Here is an 18,631-nt window from a genome sequence, read left to right as displayed (position 1 = left end):
TGGGAATTTCAAAGTGAAAAGGGTAATAAAAACACATATGCCACAATTTTCTATAGGCTAAGCATAAAATAATATTAAAATATATCTGATGGTAGCAATCTCAAGATTGCAAAAAATGTGTTTTGTATCTTGGATAATTTATTTGTCTAACTTTAAACGTATATTTACCGATCTATGCTCTTTATTTTATTCTCTTTATTGAGGCCTTTAGCTCTCCTCTGACAATCACTATTTCAGGCAGTGGAACACCTCTCAGAAAAGAAAGCAATGGCCCACTGTGAATTGCACTAGAAATCAAATTAACAGTAGCAACATTACATATTAGACCACTGTAATGCTTACTAACAGTGGTGGCTTAAGAACTTTAATAATAAAAATTACCGGTGACTGACCATTATTCTATATAAGACCTTCCTGAAATACCTTTATTTGCAGCCCTCCAGAAATGAATACTGCCTCTTTAATAATTAAATTCACGTGTTGGTTGAGTACATTCAGATTTTGTAAGATTACAGCCCTCAGAGTGATTGAATGGGTAAACAGCATCAGCTGCACTTTAAACACTGTAACAAACTTCCACTATTGCTAAGCAATATTTACATTTTGTGGTGGAGAAATACGTGATTTATAAGTCATTTAGAAATTAAAAGTAGACCTGTATAGTGAATACTACTTACAAACTGAAAAAAGGGAGTAAAAACCATGAAAGTAAGCATCTGGTGGATTACCTTTGAACAACAGATCAAATCACAAATTAAAATCTTAATTAAAAAAAGACAAAATATAAAAACTAAATACTCCAAGAAAACAAAAAGACTTCTGATAATCTTCAAACTGAAAATCAGGTTTATTGTTTTCAGCTTTCAATAAAGGTTTTGAAGAAGAGGGGTTGTTACAACTTCTGAAATCATTTTGGTTTTCACCAGTACAGGATGGTGAATGAAACACTTATGATGTGTGTTTTGTTTCTATTACAGGAAGATGTAGAGTTGAATAAAATAAGCAGCCCACAATCTTCAGCCCTGAAATTTATACCAAGAAGCTACAAGGATCTGGACTAAATTTTTATTCATATAGCATAAAGGGGAAAAATACCCAATGCTTTGAATCTCACCAATTATTTACACTCTAGGTAAGAATCTGACATTCTGCTTTTATGACCTGCACATCATCATGTAAACTTCTCTCACATCATCATGCAACCTAAAAAGCTCTTTTCCTTATTAATACTGTAGCTTTTATTGGAAATGGAAAACTCAGACTTTATACCACTTAGTGTGTGTTTGCACTTCTGCATTTTCTCATTATATGTTAGGCATCCCGGTGGAACTCCTGGTGACTCATTGCTCCACAAAGAACAAACAAACAATCTAATGCTGCATGGAATGTACCATCTTATAGCAGTATGCCCTGTGGAAGCACAATGCAAAACCTACAACACTTTCCTAATTAATCAGGTATTGAAGTGCTACAAAATGGAACACAGCCTTCAACTTCTTAAGCCTTTGTATCTAAGTACCCTGAAGTTTAAAGAAACATTCATGCTTCCATAGATTTGAACATTTAAAATATCAAGGAGGGTGGTCACTGACCAATACCAAAACTGAACTTCAGAACACTGGATTATTGTGGTATAGCAGTGAAACCAAATAGTACTATACCTAAGGCTAACAGTGAGGGTCAGGAATATTAATAGTAAGCAATCTAGTGGAAGGAGAATAAATATAAACTGAGAAAAATGTTTGGAAAGTTATTTTAAACAAGAGGTTACAACACCAACACCAGATTTATTTTGATATATTTTGTAGAGTTTTTAAGTGAGAGGAGAATCAGGCCTACAATGGGTTTACATTAGCAGAACTCAACTGATTATAGTTCAGTAAGACAGATCAATAGGCCTTTGCAATATGCAAAACAAACAAAATAAATACAAAATATTTGATGCATTTTGCCTCCTTGGTGCAAGATTTCAGGAAAAGATAGTTGTTATAAATTATAGTTGTTAATGAAGGATCCAACAACACAAAATAAATTATTACAATTTATGGATGAGAAAGGCAAACCTCGTAGATAGTTATATTCCTATGAGACAAAGGGTACCAGTAACTGAACTGACTGTAACTATTCCAGGCTCAACACCAGATATGCTTTATTGCAATGCATATAACAGGTACTCTAAAACAACACTGATTGATAATCCCTTTCTCCTCCCATCTATTACATTGTGCCACATCCAGGAGTTTGAGATACTAATCTATTCAAAACTGTAAAGCTTTACACACTCCAATATTACCTATTAAAATCTCCTCATACACTACTAATGTTTGTCTATTTAATATTTCCCCCACACTAGTTAACTAAGAGCATCTGATCAGGCAGGCTCCAGTTGCACCTAATGTTTTGAAGTTTAAAATCGTTTCAATGGAAACACTGTTTATCAGTTATGGAGATTATCAGAAAACCAAACAAAGAGCAAATTAACACGCCTATCAGGAAGAGATAACCAGTTTACAGAGAGGATGTGCGTGGGACCCAGGAACATGGTTGCAGTATGGATAGGCTGCATGGGGCCACACAAAGGTATCAGATTTGGGATGAGGGTGAGAAGGATGAGAAGATATAAACAGGTGAAGAGGAGATTCTGTTCTTGAGAGAGATGAGGCGGAAGTATCGGTAGCTAAAAAAATGAAAGAAAAAATTGATAAAAGAAAAAAGATCCAAGAACAGGGTTTTAATGGATTCATGAATTCCAAAAAGAAAATGATATAATGCACAGCATTTATTCCACTACTCATAATATGAAGATGGTTTCTGCAGAAAACAAGTATTCGTTTTTCTTTAAACAACTTTACAAAGTCCATTATCTTGTATGATATTCAAAGACAAGTATCTTTATGTACAAGAAAACCAGAAAACTAGATTTAATCAAAATCAATTAATTTGGAAAGCAAATTTTCTTTAATATGCTCTAAACTCATTTTATTTGAGGAAAAACAAAGTTCTAGACAACGTGGTTTAAAACCAGCTACTAATTTTATTTTCTATTATGTTAGTCCAAAAATAAGTGAGCTAAGAGCTTTATTATCACATAATAAAACAAGTACAACAGAACCTCAGAGTTATGAACACCAGAGTTATGAACTGACCAGAGAACCAAAGATAGGATATCTATGCTAAAGTGGAAAGGATTTTAGGAGGGCTGACATGACACGACTTTTGACCAGAAGACTAGCACTAACATTCTAGTTTTGTGAACAAAAGAGATCTGGGCTTGTCTACATTAGAAAATTGCACAGGTGTAACTTAAATTTATTAAGCCTGTTTAGTTAAACCGATGCAAATCCCTATGTAAACATTAATTTTAAGAGTGGCTTATTTCAGTTTAGTTTAAGTTGGTAAGGAACTGAGTTACGTTAAATTGATATATGAAACTCTTATCTGGAAATAAGAGTATCTAGACAGGATTTTGCACCAGTTTAGCATTTAGTTTAAAAACAACTTTAGTTAAACTGGTACAAGTGTTGTGTAGATAGATAAGGCCTCTAGTATGATTATTAGCTCTAGTCTCTTGTTCCATAGGTCAGTAGAGGCTGAATATGCTGCTTGGCTGTGTGGATAAGGGACTCATCACTTAAAAGTTGGCTTACAAAGGAAAAAAAAAAAAGAATTCAATTCAACTCCCTCCCCTTCCTTTCTGATATATAAAGGAGGACCGAATGTTGCTCTCATGAAGGTATTTTTTCTTGCTCATTTTTACCTTAAAACTATCAGAAATGCCAGTTCTGTTCTTCTATATTTTTGGAAGACCCACTGAACTGTAGTGGGAGCTCTCTCCGCACATAAAGATTCAACACCCCTGCACTATTATTATCTAAGAACTTTTCCTCCAAATGGTTCCTGACATTTGATAACATCTGTTTAACTCAAAAGTAAAAATCAAGGAGTTTTAAGGTACTTACCTAAAACACCCTCCCCCTAATCAACATATTAAGTTTCACTTCCTTGGTATTTGTAGAGTCATAATTCTTCTACTTCCCCATCCATCTACACAGTGTTCCAGATAAAGAGAGTAGCAGAAAATCTCAATTTCTAAGTGAGATGGTATGCTCTTAGGGAAAAGGACTGTCCCCACCTCTGTGCATGTACAGCATGCAGCACGATAAACCCTAAATCCTTATTGGAGTCTTTGGATGGTGCTACAATATTAATTTTATTATTATTATTAACAAGAACAAAAACCCTTTCAAAAGTTACTTTTCAGTCACTCTTTATACTTCATAAAGTAGCAAGAAGGAGGACCGTAGAAGAGTAGACTCTTTGCTTACAAGTCCCTTTGGGGCTGCTAGGCATGGTGTAGTAAGCTCTCATTTAGTAAACTCCCCTGCTAACAGACCGCTCTGACTCTGTACGGTCTGCCTTTTCTTCTGATTCGGATCTCCGGCCAGGTTATATTTTAGTTCAGCCCCGTCTGCGGTAACAAAAAGTCCAACGAACAACAAGTTTCCAATCTCTCTGTTCAATCTGTCACCCTTGATCCTGGGTCCCATGGTTCATATGCCCTTTATTCGAACTCACAGTCATCAATCCCCCTTCTCACAACTTTTCTATCACCTTACCAGTGGGGTTAATAGAGGAACCCATGCCCAGGGTTCCAGTCCAGGGACCCTAAGATAGGCAGTCAAGTTTCAATCCCTCAAACTACTTACTGTCACCTCCCTGGACTTCTTCCTACCAACCCTGTAAGCAGACTTCTACAGCTTAAGTTCACCCTTTTTGCAGGGCTAGGACCTCCAGGGGTCTCCCCTGGAATCCCCCAATAAATCCTAGAATAAAAGAATAAACAAACCCCCTTCTGCCCTCCTTGGGCTTCACCTTTCAACCCTCTCTTGGTCCTTAAGTGAATACATCTGAGGGCTTTTTCCACACACTGGAGTGACTGCAGAGTTTCTACCATTCTCCCTGCAGACTTCTTTCTACTACAAACTTTCCTCTCTTTCTACTAACACCCAGCTCCTCCCTGCCCAGGTACAGGCAGTTCAGATTCAGAATAATACAAATCTGAACTTCCAAAAAGTTCAAGTTTGTTGAGATCCTTTGTTCCAGTTTTGGCTGAAGATAGTTTAAAGAACAGGTTAGACAAACATCTGTCAGGGATGGTTTAGGTAAACCTGTTCCTGTCTCTGTGATGTCCCTTCCAGCTCTTACATTTCCATGCTTGTGACAAGCCCCAGTAATAAAGGTCAGACCTGGATGCAAACTTCCCAAAAAGTTCACGTGGTTTTAGATTACAAGTTTTGATCCAGGGATATCTCTATTTAACAGCACCTCATCAGGCTGATTAATGGTGACTGATGAAGGTCTATGAAGATAATTCAATCTATAAAGGCAGCGGTTACTGTTCATGGTCTGAGTAACTGGAGAGGTAAAAGCAGGGTGTCCCAAGGCTCTGTAAAGAATCTTGGCACCCGCTTGAAAAACAAATGTTTCTTTGCATGCATAAGCAGCTTGATTTTAAAATTACATACCTCATTTCTTATATTTCCTTGATAAAACAAAAGCAGTGAGATAGCCCAGAATATGGAATGATCACAAGCCAAATTTCATATTTTTAATTAAAATGCTTTTTTAAATTGCAAGTGCACATAAGAACATGAAAGCAAAAAAATCTCACTGTATGACTAACAGACTTCTTGCTATATGGTACAGTACACACTGCATCAAGCCTTTATAACTCTCAGAAATAAGGCATTTATAACAGAATACCTATAATAATGGCAAAAATGCACCTCTTTGTGCATGTGAGTGTGCACATCTGGTCCAACTTCATGGTTTCAGAAATAAAGCAAGCAAATACAATTTTTTACTATTGAATAATTCTGTTACATTATATTTCAACTACTTACAAGTTGATGAGTTCTAATTTACAGCTGTCAAAATGCCATAAAGGCATCTCAGGCTGGGAAATCTTTCCAAAAGCATTTTATATTGAAGCCCGAGTAAACAAAATTTCATGTCTCAAAGACAATTCAAAAAGTATGTTATAGTTTTGACATAAAACCACAAAAGCAAGGAAACAAACAGCTAAGGAAAATCTCTTAATACTTGTGATACAATAGGATCTAGATTAGGATAAGCTTAATATGGCATCCTTTCATGTAAAGTAGTGAAACTAAAATCACCATATGTCAATTGTTTCCCCTTCTGAGAGTTTCTCTTAAAACTGTACATTTATTCACTCATTTTGGCTGTGAGTTTTTGGTTTACACAGTCTTTTAGGTGTATTTATTCAAGTTATGATTGGTGAATATAAGATAATAGACAAATTACAGTTTATAAATATGTACTAACATGTAATGACATCGTAAAGCTAACCTACTGCATCTGTGCAGCATTTTATTTTGCACTGTTTAATGAGAAGTTCATTATTTGACTTGTAAAATATTTATTTCCCTTAAAGTCAAAAGCTATAAGCCTCTACTGTGAACCCGCCACCAAAATGAAATTTGTTTTCAAATATACAGTGCCATAAAATTGCTAAAATAAATCTTAACGTTTTTGAATGGGTGGGAGAGAGTTCTCTTTGTATCCCTAATTTGCTTATTAAATAATACCAAGAAAAAAAATTTACTCAGAAATGCTCAGATACCAAGGAAATGGGTAAAGTATCAGACCCTAGCAAGAATGCCACTATGAAATATTTAACAGTAAGTACAGTAATACTTCCTAAAATGTTTATATATATTTTATTAATACAAATGTACTGACAGGCCTGGGAAATGGGCACTTTTAAAAACAAAAAATAATTAATTAATAAAAAGTAAAGTTTATATATTGCAAGCATCTCCTCAAAAACTTGATACTGCAATTTATTTTATATTTTTTACTTTACAACAATGAAGGTATATAGTGCAAAAATAATCACATCTTACACTGACTGCTTTTGTCTTTTTATCTTGTAAGATTTGACTGATGATACTGAGCCACACATTATCTTTGCCACTTTATTGTTCAAGATGTTAATTCTCACCTGTTTCAGGGTCACTGAAGTCAGGTAAGGTAATCGTATTGAGCTGTCGTCTGTCAGCAATGGCTCTGTCTAACAGACTGCTCCCACGTCCAGAATCACTGTAACACAATATTTGAAGTACAAGTCATTTAAAATATAAAATCAAACACTGATTGTTGAGATACAATTTTTATACTGTACCACCTCACGTTGTTGCAAAAAATGTAGATAGCAACAATCAAAGTTTAGTATTAAACATGGCCAATTATTCAGTTAAACAACTACACTAAATAAAAGGTAACTAAAAATTTAATCCATACTTATTTTAACAATTTTTGTTCCATAATAAAATCAATCAAAATGGGCACAAAAGATACAAACATTTCAAGTGAGTCATATAATGTTATAGCTTTACAAGTGAAGTACATGCTCAGACTCAAGTTATTAAACTAGTGCACAATACAGTAAATTTACATGGCAATTAATAAGATGATGACAGTGCTAAAGAACAGAATCTAAACACATCCAAACCAAAACAAAATGTAGGACAAAGAGTTAAAGTTCAAGAAGAGCTGTAGAGATTACTAAAGAGTAAAAGAAATGCCCCAAGAGCTGAGTTTTAAGCAGGGATCAGAAGAAAAGAGGATGTTTTGCAGATGAACCAATTCAGTTTTATGCTTAGTTAAATTTAGGGCAACAACCTTTGTATAAATACAGATGGTACAGGAGACTGGTAATGAATTACTGTAAGAATCTTTCACCTCTGTTCATTACATCTGAGACTAGTCTAGTTTGGCAGTAACAAAGTCAATGCCACCTAGCTGGCTGATTTGGCAGCCTATGCGTAGGGCCCTACCAAATTCACAGTCCATTTCACAGTCATAGGATTTTAAAAATCTGAAATTTCATGGTGTTGTAATTGTAGGGGGTCCTGATCCAAAAAGGAGCTATATGTGTGTGGGGGGCAGAAGGTTATTGTTGGGGGGGGGAGGGGCTGTTGCAGCACTGCCACCCTTACTTCTGCGCTGGGCAGCTGGAGAGCAATGGCTGCTGGCCGGGAGCCCAGCTCTAAAGGTAGAGTTGCCACCAGCAGCATAGAAGTAAGGATGGACTAATATGGTATAGCCACCCTTACTTCTCCGCTGCTGCCTGCAGAGTTGGGCCCTCAGTTACCAGCCTCCACTCTCCGGCCGCCCAGCTCTGAAGGCAGCTGCGCAGAAGTAAGGGTGGCATGGTATGGTATTGCCACCCTTACTTCTGTGCTGCTGCTGGTGGGGCTTTGTCTTCAAAGCTGGACGCCCAGCCAACAGCCACCACTCTCCGGCCACTCAGCTCTGAAGGCAATGGAGAAGTAAGGGTGGAAACGCTTCTACTCCCCAAAATAACCTTGTGGACCCCCCACTCTCTTTCGGATCAGGACCCACCCCCAATTTGAGAAATCTGGTGTCCCCAGTGAAATCTGGAGAAGAGATTTCATGGTCTGTGACACGTTTTTCATGGCTGTGAATTTGGCAGGGCCCTACCTATGTGGAAAAAAATTGGTCTATTAGTCCATTTCTTAGTTCACATCACAAATAAACCAACCATACAACACTTGACTGGCAGTTTTAGCAGAAGGACCAGGACTTAATGGGAATGGAGAATTAATTTCCTCTCACCCCTAAATTGTCCCTCCAGGTTGGTGGTGAGGCACATTAGCAGGACAGTGAGGGGAAGCTCGTACTGATACTGTCTGTGCCTTAAACATTCTGTGGATAAATAGATAACTTTTGTTTCTACGGCTGTTAATCTGACACTTTTCACAGTTAATTCTCCCTTTTAAAAGGCATTTTTTCAGTGGAACCCTAAATTGTAATAGCCCCATTTAATATGGTATATGCTCTTGCCTAATTCTCCTCTCACAACAGTGACAATTCAGAGTAATTCCAATTTAATTCACCAGTATAAAATGGGGTCTAAGAGAGATCAGAATCTGGGCCAATTTTAAAACGGCCTCCTACTTTTGAATTCAAATGTATTTTTGCCCTTTTCTTTCAATTTAGCTACTAAATTCATTATAGTTTCATACTTTAAAAACAGAGTGAAAGATACTATTTTCTTTCTTTATGCAGATGTTGCTAAAATGTTACCAATAAGATCTTGCATGACACTAATGCCATTGCTAGACTGCAATTTCCCTGCAAAGGGATGCTATTATAGCAATCTACAGGAAACAGAAGAGAATTTTCTGGGATACAGACACCTTAGCTATAGTTATTACATCAGTTGGAACATATTTTTTGGTAACAGCTATATTAATTACTTCTTCAACCCAGGAACAATGTCACGCTAAATATCGTTGACCAGAACAACATTTAATGTAAATTACCTTTTAACTAACTACTGCACTGACATTCTGGGTGGTTATCTGGTTTCCTCCCATAGTTAATTCACATTTTGTATTTATTCCAAAATAAACCTGTATGTGACGATCTCCTACACTGCTCCTAATCTGGGGTGTAGCCTACCTCTTTCCTATTTAATATACAGAAATTGAATGAAAGTTATACGCATGTACACTGTATTCCCTTAATTAGGCTGAATTGGTTTAAGGAGGGAAATACATTATACTGTAATTGTAATGAGAAAAATATAGAAAAAGAAGAGAAAGAACCTATTTTAATTTTCATTATACTTTAGCAACCAGATTACAGATGCATTGCATTTGATGCAAGTATTACACCTTAATTCTACAAGCCTTATACGTTACAATAAGGGAATTAAAGAGTAGCAGAATTCTAAGGATTTATAGCCAATTAGTAAGCAAACATTTACTTGTATGCTGGAAATGACTTTCAACAAAGAGCAGATTGTTTTCTTGTGTTTTACAAGATCAAAGCCGTGGGAAAGAGTAGTATTAGCACTTTTATATCATGTATTCAGTTCAGTTGTTTTCATAGGTAACAGATTAATGAGGACACTGAGTCCAACCTTCTCCTACAAAAGGTGATCTGATTGCAACCAGAGATATGAGCCATTGCAAGTCGAGCTAGTCAGGACAGGGAACTTTCATTCAGCAGCACAAATTAGAAAGGGAACCCTCTTCTAATTATAACACTGCTCCATGTTCAACTACTATTGGTTTAAAAATGCCGTATGCTACATTAGGGTAGGTATATCACATCACCACAACCCTGTCAGCACTGTATTGGAGAGGTATGCCACATCAGATGCTACATAAGGAAGGTGTATGATACCATCACAACTATAACAGTGCCAATGTGACGTGATTCGCAAAACCACGTCTCCTGTATCACAGCATTTATTCATAGCTTCCCCCTCTTCCCTGAGATCCACTTTGATCTTGATTGTAATTTATAAAGATTTTTTGTAACTGAATTGTTAGAGCTTTTCTACCAAAATCAGCAGCCTCAAAATCTAGGTTAGTGTCAAATACAGAGATAGAAGTTCCCAGGTTCTTAAGGAGAGGTGGAAAGATCAAGAGAGTTGGCAACTATTATTATTCAGAACTGATATCAAACCCAATGTAATGAGAATACTAAGCTTTTATTATTCAGGGCAGGTCAGAATTCCTGCTGTTATCTGGAGGAGTTGTTACTTAACTGAAGTATTTTTAGGCTAGGTAGCACTGAGCACATCAGGAAAGCAATGACAAAGCTTGGTTAGACATCTGTGCTGCACAGAAGAATAACTGCATATTGTAGGAAGGTATAAAGATACGCTTACAATGTTACATGCACAGGTCTGATGCTGCAATTAAGCTTATAAGTAAATTGAAACCATTCTGCTCAGCAGAGCATTCTGGGAATTTGGATAAGAAACTCTTTTTGCCATATATAAAATGGGAATATTAGAATTTTTTTCAAATGACAAACCTACTAACTTTATCTGGACCCTTGCCAAATAGTCCTATTCTAATCTATTTCTAGCCCCTTTTCCTACTGATGTAACAATCTGAACAGAATATTTGGGCTTGTAAGTATTTATAACAATCTGAAAAACAAAATTTTACTTTGTGTTTATTTATATATATATATATATACACACACACAGTAAAATTTTATATATACACACACAGATCACACACACACACACACACACACACACACACACACACAGAGCCTATTTCCACATCTCTTTCTCGACAACTTTATTTTTAAATGAGGGATATCTTCATGAAAATAAGATGCTTTTAAAGAGTTCATCTGCTCCTACTGCTTATTCCGACCTTCAATAAGAATACTCTCTTTGTGACATCATAACTAAATACTGTGCAGAAGATTGTGACATTACAAAATGAGGACTTTATATTCAAGCAATGAGTAACCAAATTTGTGAATGGGGGATAAGCTTTTAAAAAATGCATGGCTGAAGATTAGAGTGGACTGGGCTCTAAACAGATGGTTCTCATGACTACTCAACAAGTCTTCTAAATGGATTTTTTCTCTTTAATGGAAGAAAAACAAAAATATAGTACTACTCTCCTGCATGAACTCCTTGCCCAGCAACAGGCCACCCCTGCAAATGCTTTTTAAATTGTCACACATTACAGGAATTTAGATGAAACAGAAATATTCCTTATACCATACTATTTTTCTATAAACTACACCTAAAGCTACAACACATATAGCTAGTACAAACAAGGGATTAGACAGGTATTTAGAAGCAACACGTTTTCAGGTATAAAAGGTACCACAATGGAGGGCACAGTTCAAGATGAACCCCTTATCTCCCTTGTGGTAAAATTGCTTATATTCCCATCAGAAAGGTAAATTAATCTGAAGTACCATCTGCTCGGTTAGGGGCTGGCCCTTTGCACCACTAAAGCAATGTCAAGGGGCAGAGACTTGGACATAACTGGTCAAGTGCAGTTAATTTGGCAGAGCTAGTTCCTTACACCAAATGCCCCCGGTTAAGGGGGTGTCTTAGGAAGGGCATCCCTCTGCTATGCTGAGCCTTAAGTGGTGTAAATTAGAACACCCCCATAGCTTCTCTAACTTGTGGCCAGGCCAGGTCCACTAGAGACCAAAGCTCAGAATCAAGGATCCAGAAATAGCTGTCTTATGTGCTTGCATTCATCTCTCAAAAATCATTCCTGCTCTCTAAAATATTCCCATTGGAGTAGCTTGTGCACAATTTCTAGCACGCCTCCCCTCCCCTCCAGATAATGGAAGATATTGGCTCTTACATTTTAGGAATAATTAGGGCCGTCGATTAATTGCAGTTAACTCAAAACTAATTATGATTAATTGCACTTTTAATTGCACTCAAACAATAGAATAGCAATTGAAATATATTAAACGTTTGGATGTTTTTCTACATTTTCAAATATATTGATTTCAATTACAACACAGAATATAAAGTGTACACTGCTCACTTTACATTATTATTTTTTATTACAAATATTTGCACAGTAAAAATGATAAAAGAAATAGTATTTTTCAATTCACCTCATACAAGTACTGTAGTGCAATCTCTTTATCGTCGAAGTGTAAGTTACAAATGTTGATTTTTTAGGGGTTAAATAACTGCACTCAAAAACAAAACAATGTAAAACTTTACAGCCAACAAGTCCACTCAGTCCTACTTCTTGTTCAGCCAATGGCTAAGACAAACAAGTTCGTTTACATTTACAGGACATAATGCTGCCTGCTTCTTATTTACAAGGTCACCTGAAAGTGAGAACAGGCATTTGCATAGAACTTTGTAGTTGGCATTGCAAGGTATTTATGTGCTAGATATGCTAAACATTCGTACGCCCCTTCATGCTTTGGCCACCATTCCAGAGGACAGGCTTCCATGCTGATGACGCTTGTTAAAAAAAAGTGTGTTTATTAAATTTGTGACTGAACTCCTTGGGGGAGAATTGTATGTCTCCTGCTGTTTTACTCGCATTCTGCCATATATTTCATGTTATGGCAATCTCGGATGATGACTCAGAACATGTTGTTCGTTTTAAGAACACTTTCACTGCAGATCTGACAAAACTAAGAAGAAGGTACCAATGTGAGATTTTTAAAGACAGCTACATCACTCAACCCAAGGTTTAAGAATCTGAAGCACCTTCCAAAATCTGAGAGAGATGAGGTGTGGAGCATGCTTTAAGAAGTCTTAAAAGAGCAACACTCCAATGCGGAAACTACAGAACCCAAACCACCTAAAAAGAAAATCAATCTTCTGCTGACTCAGATGATGAAAATGAATATGCGTCGATCCACACTGCTTTGGATTGTTATCAAGCAGAACCCATCATTGGCATGGAAGCATGTCCTCTGGAATGGTGGTTGAAGCATATGAATCATTAGCGCATCTGGCATGTAAATATCTGATTGTACATTAAACATATCAGACTTTAACCCTTTTTCCCTTTGAAAAACAGAAATCAATGAATCCCACCCATCTCTAATGTATCTTATAAAAGCAGAAATAAAAATTAAGACAGGCCTTTCCAGCTTTCATCATCATAAAACTTCTTGTAAGTAACCACCCACTTCTGTCTCAAAACTGTAGAGCAATGCATTTAAAAATACCTTTTATAAATAGAGATCAGATATATCCCAAGAACCATCTTAGCAGTAAACCCAAGAAAAAAGATTTATGAATTGTAATTAAATTGGAATTCTGTACACTGAAACTCATCAGGAGACAAAATCCAAGATTTCTTTAGCATCTTACCTAGGGTTAGTGAGATTGTAACAGGACTTCCAAATCTGTAGCATATGTTTGCAGGTAAGGAGTGCCTCATCCGGGCCTCTGCACAGGGATTCCAGTTTGGCTTTTGAAAACAATAATCTAATGGAGAAGGGGAAATTTTTTTTTTTTTTGAAGAGTCACACTGAAGCAAAAACCCTTAATCTCATTTGAGAGATCCTTGCAATTATTTGAAAACAAATTAGAATACAAAAGTTCCCAATACTATCTACAGAGAACCAAACTGGAGGGGAATCTGAAATATTGACTTTATAGCACAATGCCATGGAATTGTATTCTTTAGGTATTTTTCCTTACCGTACACATCACATACAAAGAAATCATTCTAATAGGAGCCCTATTTGTAAAGTAACGTATGGTAACATACAACTCATTTTTTTGTTGTGGAAGCATAAACACACAGTAAATTAAATCTGATTTTCATAAAATTTTGCATTCATGTAGATATCTTGGTCTGAACTAGGGGGCATTCTTCAATTAAACTCTATGTTCAAAGGGGAGTCTATATTTATTTTTTTCTTGTAATTCTCAATATGGGAACCATTCAGTGTCAAAATCAGCACCTAGATCCAAGATGACATTGACTACATTTAACATAGAACCCATGTATAACAACCCTTGGGAACTGTGGTGTACAAAATATTTATCTTAAATACCACTGTACGTTTGACTTCACAAATTGTTTTTTATTCTTGGTGGAAGTTTAGTGTTCTTTTTTATGACTGAAAACACAAGGCTGAAATATCTGACTACAGAATACAATTTCTATGATACATCATCATTGTCAAACCAATCTTGGAAACCAATAACGTCAGTGATATACTGTAAATTTGATGGAGACACAAGATGAGTGAGGTAATATCTTTTATTGGACCAACTTCAGCTGGTGAAAGAGAGAAGCTCTCAAGCTACACAGAGTTCTTCTGGGTTCAATAAAAGATATTTCCTCACCCACCTTGTCTGTCTAATATCCTGGGACCAGCACGGCTACAGCAACACTGTAAACTTGATATTTTCATAGGGCAATTACAATGAGACTCAGTGTAGTCAGAATTGAATATTTTCATATTACTTTGTGTTTCAATACACTATCCTGATGAAAACCATGTTTTTTTTATTGTGTGGGGTATGAGCACCCAAACAGGCACATTCACCTACAGAGGTTTAAGTCGGACATTACATTAGTCAGGACAGAACTAGATATAATAATGTTAAGTGAAACCCAAAGGAGAATGAAAAAAGCACATTGCGTCTGAGGAGACAGCAGCATTTCTTAGTTGGGATTGTGACTACTACTTTTGTGTGCGGGGGGTGGGGGTGGGGAGCAAGGTAGTAGGTAAGTACCCTGGTAGACAATAAGTGAAAGAATTTTAAAAGCTTAACTGTGAATCACTCTGGCAAAGAGGAAAATTGCACAGTGCCATACATAATAACTACTTTTAACAATGATCAGCACTTGAAAGTTTTCTTTGTTAACTACAATGAAAAATTGGAAATGGCCATATTGGAAATGACACTATTGGACTAGAAAGGATAAAGGGAAGAGAGCGTGACAAGGAAAATCTACCTTCACTCTGCATTATGTTGTCATCAAGAGAAGGTCAAACTCAGGTTTGATTTGAATTTAAGAAGTTTCCTAACAGAGTTCAAAATGGCATCTTGCACTATGGCTCATATAGGGAAAGCAAAGATAGATGCAAATGATGTTACTATCATAATTAATTACTATAGAAAAGAATTAAGGTGACTATTTTTAACTGCTCCTTTGCACAAAATGTCAAGATGTCCTTTCAGCTGCATTTTTCAGATGTTATGTTAGAACATGGCACCCTATCAGTTATACTTGCAGTGACTAACTCAATTCCATGATATATAAAATGGAGACAGTACTTCTTTATTAGCTTTCAGGGGCATTAGAACGATAAATTCGGTAAAGTGCTTTGAGATCCTCAGATAGAAGTTCAAAATATTCACAATTGTGTAATTAATGCATGATCATCTCTCTGTCAAATTTCAGTAACATTATCAGTTATCAGAGTGGTAGCCTGTTAGTCTGTATCAGCAAAAAAGAACGAGGAGTACTTGTGGCACCTTAGAGACTAACAAACACACACACTAATAAAAGTGAATGTGATTTAACGTATTGATGGAAGATTCAAATACTAAGAACTTTTGCTTGGACTATATTTTATCTGTCTGCTTTCATAGTTCTAATCTGTGCATTAAAAACAACATTGTTTGCTATCTTTCTATAGCACCAGACTGAAAAAATCTCTCTAGAATCAAGATAGGACAATACTGGTGGATATCTAGATTTTGTATGGCTTAAACAGTATAGAAAAAACAAGTTCAGAGCACACAGCTTAAGAGAAGTCATATGCAACACATCAAACTGACAAAGAACTTCTAATTAACATTAAATAACAGCTTTCAAACACTTGACTCAGGATACGTGTTGAAAAGGTGTGGGCTGAATTAAAGGAAGTTATATGCAGAGAACAATCGAGGATTTAGTGTGCAGACTTCAAAAGAAAGAGTAGCAGTAACCCTGCAAGGTAGGCAAGAAGTAATGACAATGGAAGCAAATGGGAAAGAAAACCTGATCTTAGAATATAGCACACACAAAACACAGTAAAATGTCCATGAAATTTGAAAAAGCATCTTGGGCTAAATTGTAAAGAAACAGAAAATGAAATCTTCACCACCCTTTTTAAAGCAATCATCAATTAAAAGGAGGGCGCAATAGTCACTTCAAGGCATGAAGAAACAACGGAACTCTCTTGTAATTTCTTACTGGGATGGCCAACTAAACCAACGTAAGTGAAATATGCAAGCAGGCTGTATTTGTTAATTGAAAATTATTCCAAAACTTCTTTTGCTCTAAGCTCCTGCCTAATTTAGTTTAGCAGAAAAACTATAATAGATGTCACAGATACCCATTCACCTGCTAAAGTATGTTCAGATGCAGTAAACTACAGTACAAAAAAGAAAAAAAAAGTATCTACTGATTAGAAAAGAGCCAAAAACAATGGAACAAAAGAGATTTAATAGCCTGAAACTACTGCAAAGTGAAGTCATACTGGGAAAATGTTGAGAATTACAATAATGATATAAATGAGAAACAAGCCTGAGAAACCGCATCAAAACAAAAATCAAATCCTCTAGTGGGTGGATTGTATTTGATTTTTTTTTAAATGGTTACAACAGAAAAACTTATCGTAGGTTTCAAAAGTTCTTGATCACATTCACTGGGTCCAAAAAATATTGCAGTGTGTATGAATCAGAGAGTAAATGTGTCATAGTCCAAGAAGTTGATCAGGAATGTTATTGAACCTGCTACACAAAAATCCAAGTACTGAAGAGCACTAGGAAAAAAAGACTAGTGACACAAGCAGGGCACTCAAATCTAATAGGATTTAATATATTAAATCTGAATCCTTCCTACGTGGGGCACAAACAATGCTCCACTATCTGTACTGCTCAACCACGACCTCTCTTGTGCATACCCTCTATGTTAAGCGCCATAAATATTCCCTCTCTAAGTACATTTCAACAAAGGGGGTTCTTTCAGTCAGCATTACTGTAGTGTTCCTCCCACTCCCCAGTCAAAGCAGACTCTTTAGCTTCATTCTTAACACATGCCAGCTTTCACAAGCTTCGTTGGTGACTTGGTATTCACCTGTAGTTTCCCAAGTTTTAACTTTTTTATTAGCAGCAAAGAGTCCTGTGGCACCTTATAGACTAACAGACGTTTTGGAGCATGAGCTTTCGTGGGTGAATACCCACAAAACGTCTGTTAGTCTATAAGGTGCCACAGGACTCTCCGCTGCTTTTACAGATCCAGACTAACACGGCTACCCCTCTGATAACTTTTTTATTGAGTCTCACGTCTTTGTTTGTAATGTGAGATGTTACAACACTGTCTTTTGGGTGTTAATTTCTCTGTCAAAGGCTTCTTGTTGGGTTGGTCCATTTAGCAGTATTGCCAGCCCCAAATGTTTAAAAATCAAGAGTCAGGCTCACCAAAAATGGCTTCATGTAAAAATAATAGATTTGGTGTTCTTTTATTTGCCTTCTGCTTTTTGAGCCTTTAGGGTGCACTAGGGTCACATTTTAGGAAACTTTCTCCACAATCATGAGAGCTAGAAACTTACTTTTTCTTTAAGAATGAAGGCTGAAATAATCACATATCCACTTGATTCCAGAAGCTGGGGCTTTCAGGAAAACAATAATTATCATGAGACTAATGACAAAATCATGGCAACACTGATGATCTCTTGACAGTATTCTGCCTATCACGCTCTTCGTTCTATTTCTGTTGTTCAGATTTTTCCTTGTTTGTTCTTAACAGACTCTTGGCTGGTCTAAACTTGCCACTTAGAACCCTGCTGAGTTTTGATAAAGTATTTTACTAACATCTCTTTCAGCATCAGCTTCTTTGGTGATGTTATCTATGAATTTCCTCGTCTCATCTTGTGTTGCTTTTTACTGCTTTGTCCTCTGTTTTGTGCAATTTTTTCCCTATTAAATGATTAGCGCACAAAAATATATTGAAATGTATTGAAAGGCAAAGACATAACATCATGGATGGTAATCTGTTAATTTATATTTGATATAGTGTAGCGGGGCGACCACCCACTCCAGCCTGGAAGGGGTTGGAAAAGCCCTGCAGAAGGCTGGGCAAGGTAAAACTCTGGCTGATTGGGGGAAGTGGCTGCAGCTGGGGCCAGGCCCCAAACTGAGCAACAGGGCCTTATAAGAAGGCCAGGGAAGCCAGGAGTAACAGTCTCTCTCTGTTTGTAGAGGGAGAAGGGCCTGGCTGCAGGGAGCTAGAGACAAAGTACCTGAGTGGAGCAGGGCTGGGGAAAGGCAGACTAGCTGGGGAGCTCCAGCATGGAAAGCCCCAGGCTGTGG

At 36.7% G+C, this 18,631-nt stretch overlaps 1 protein-coding gene across 3 annotated transcripts in view; it reads right to left on the bottom strand.

Annotated features, from left to right (window-relative positions):
* Positions 1-18,631, bottom strand: part of TTC7B (tetratricopeptide repeat domain 7B) — a 304,133-nt gene that overhangs the window by 79,638 nt on the left and 205,864 nt on the right. For all 3 annotated transcript variants that reach the window (XM_045016346.1, XM_045016347.1, XM_045016349.1), the window contains 2 exons: positions 13,682-13,798; positions 7,028-7,125 (listed from right to left, as the gene is read on the bottom strand). In XM_045016346.1, the coding sequence (XP_044872281.1) occupies positions 7,028-7,125; positions 13,682-13,798 (215 nt within the window). The remainder of the gene's footprint in view (positions 1-7,027; positions 7,126-13,681; positions 13,799-18,631) is intronic.

Source organism: Mauremys mutica, chromosome 4 (assembly GCF_020497125.1).
Source record: "Mauremys mutica isolate MM-2020 ecotype Southern chromosome 4, ASM2049712v1, whole genome shotgun sequence".
Lineage (NCBI taxonomy): Eukaryota > Metazoa > Chordata > Testudines > Geoemydidae > Mauremys > Mauremys mutica.
This window is presented reverse-complemented; position numbering and strand designations above follow the sequence as displayed.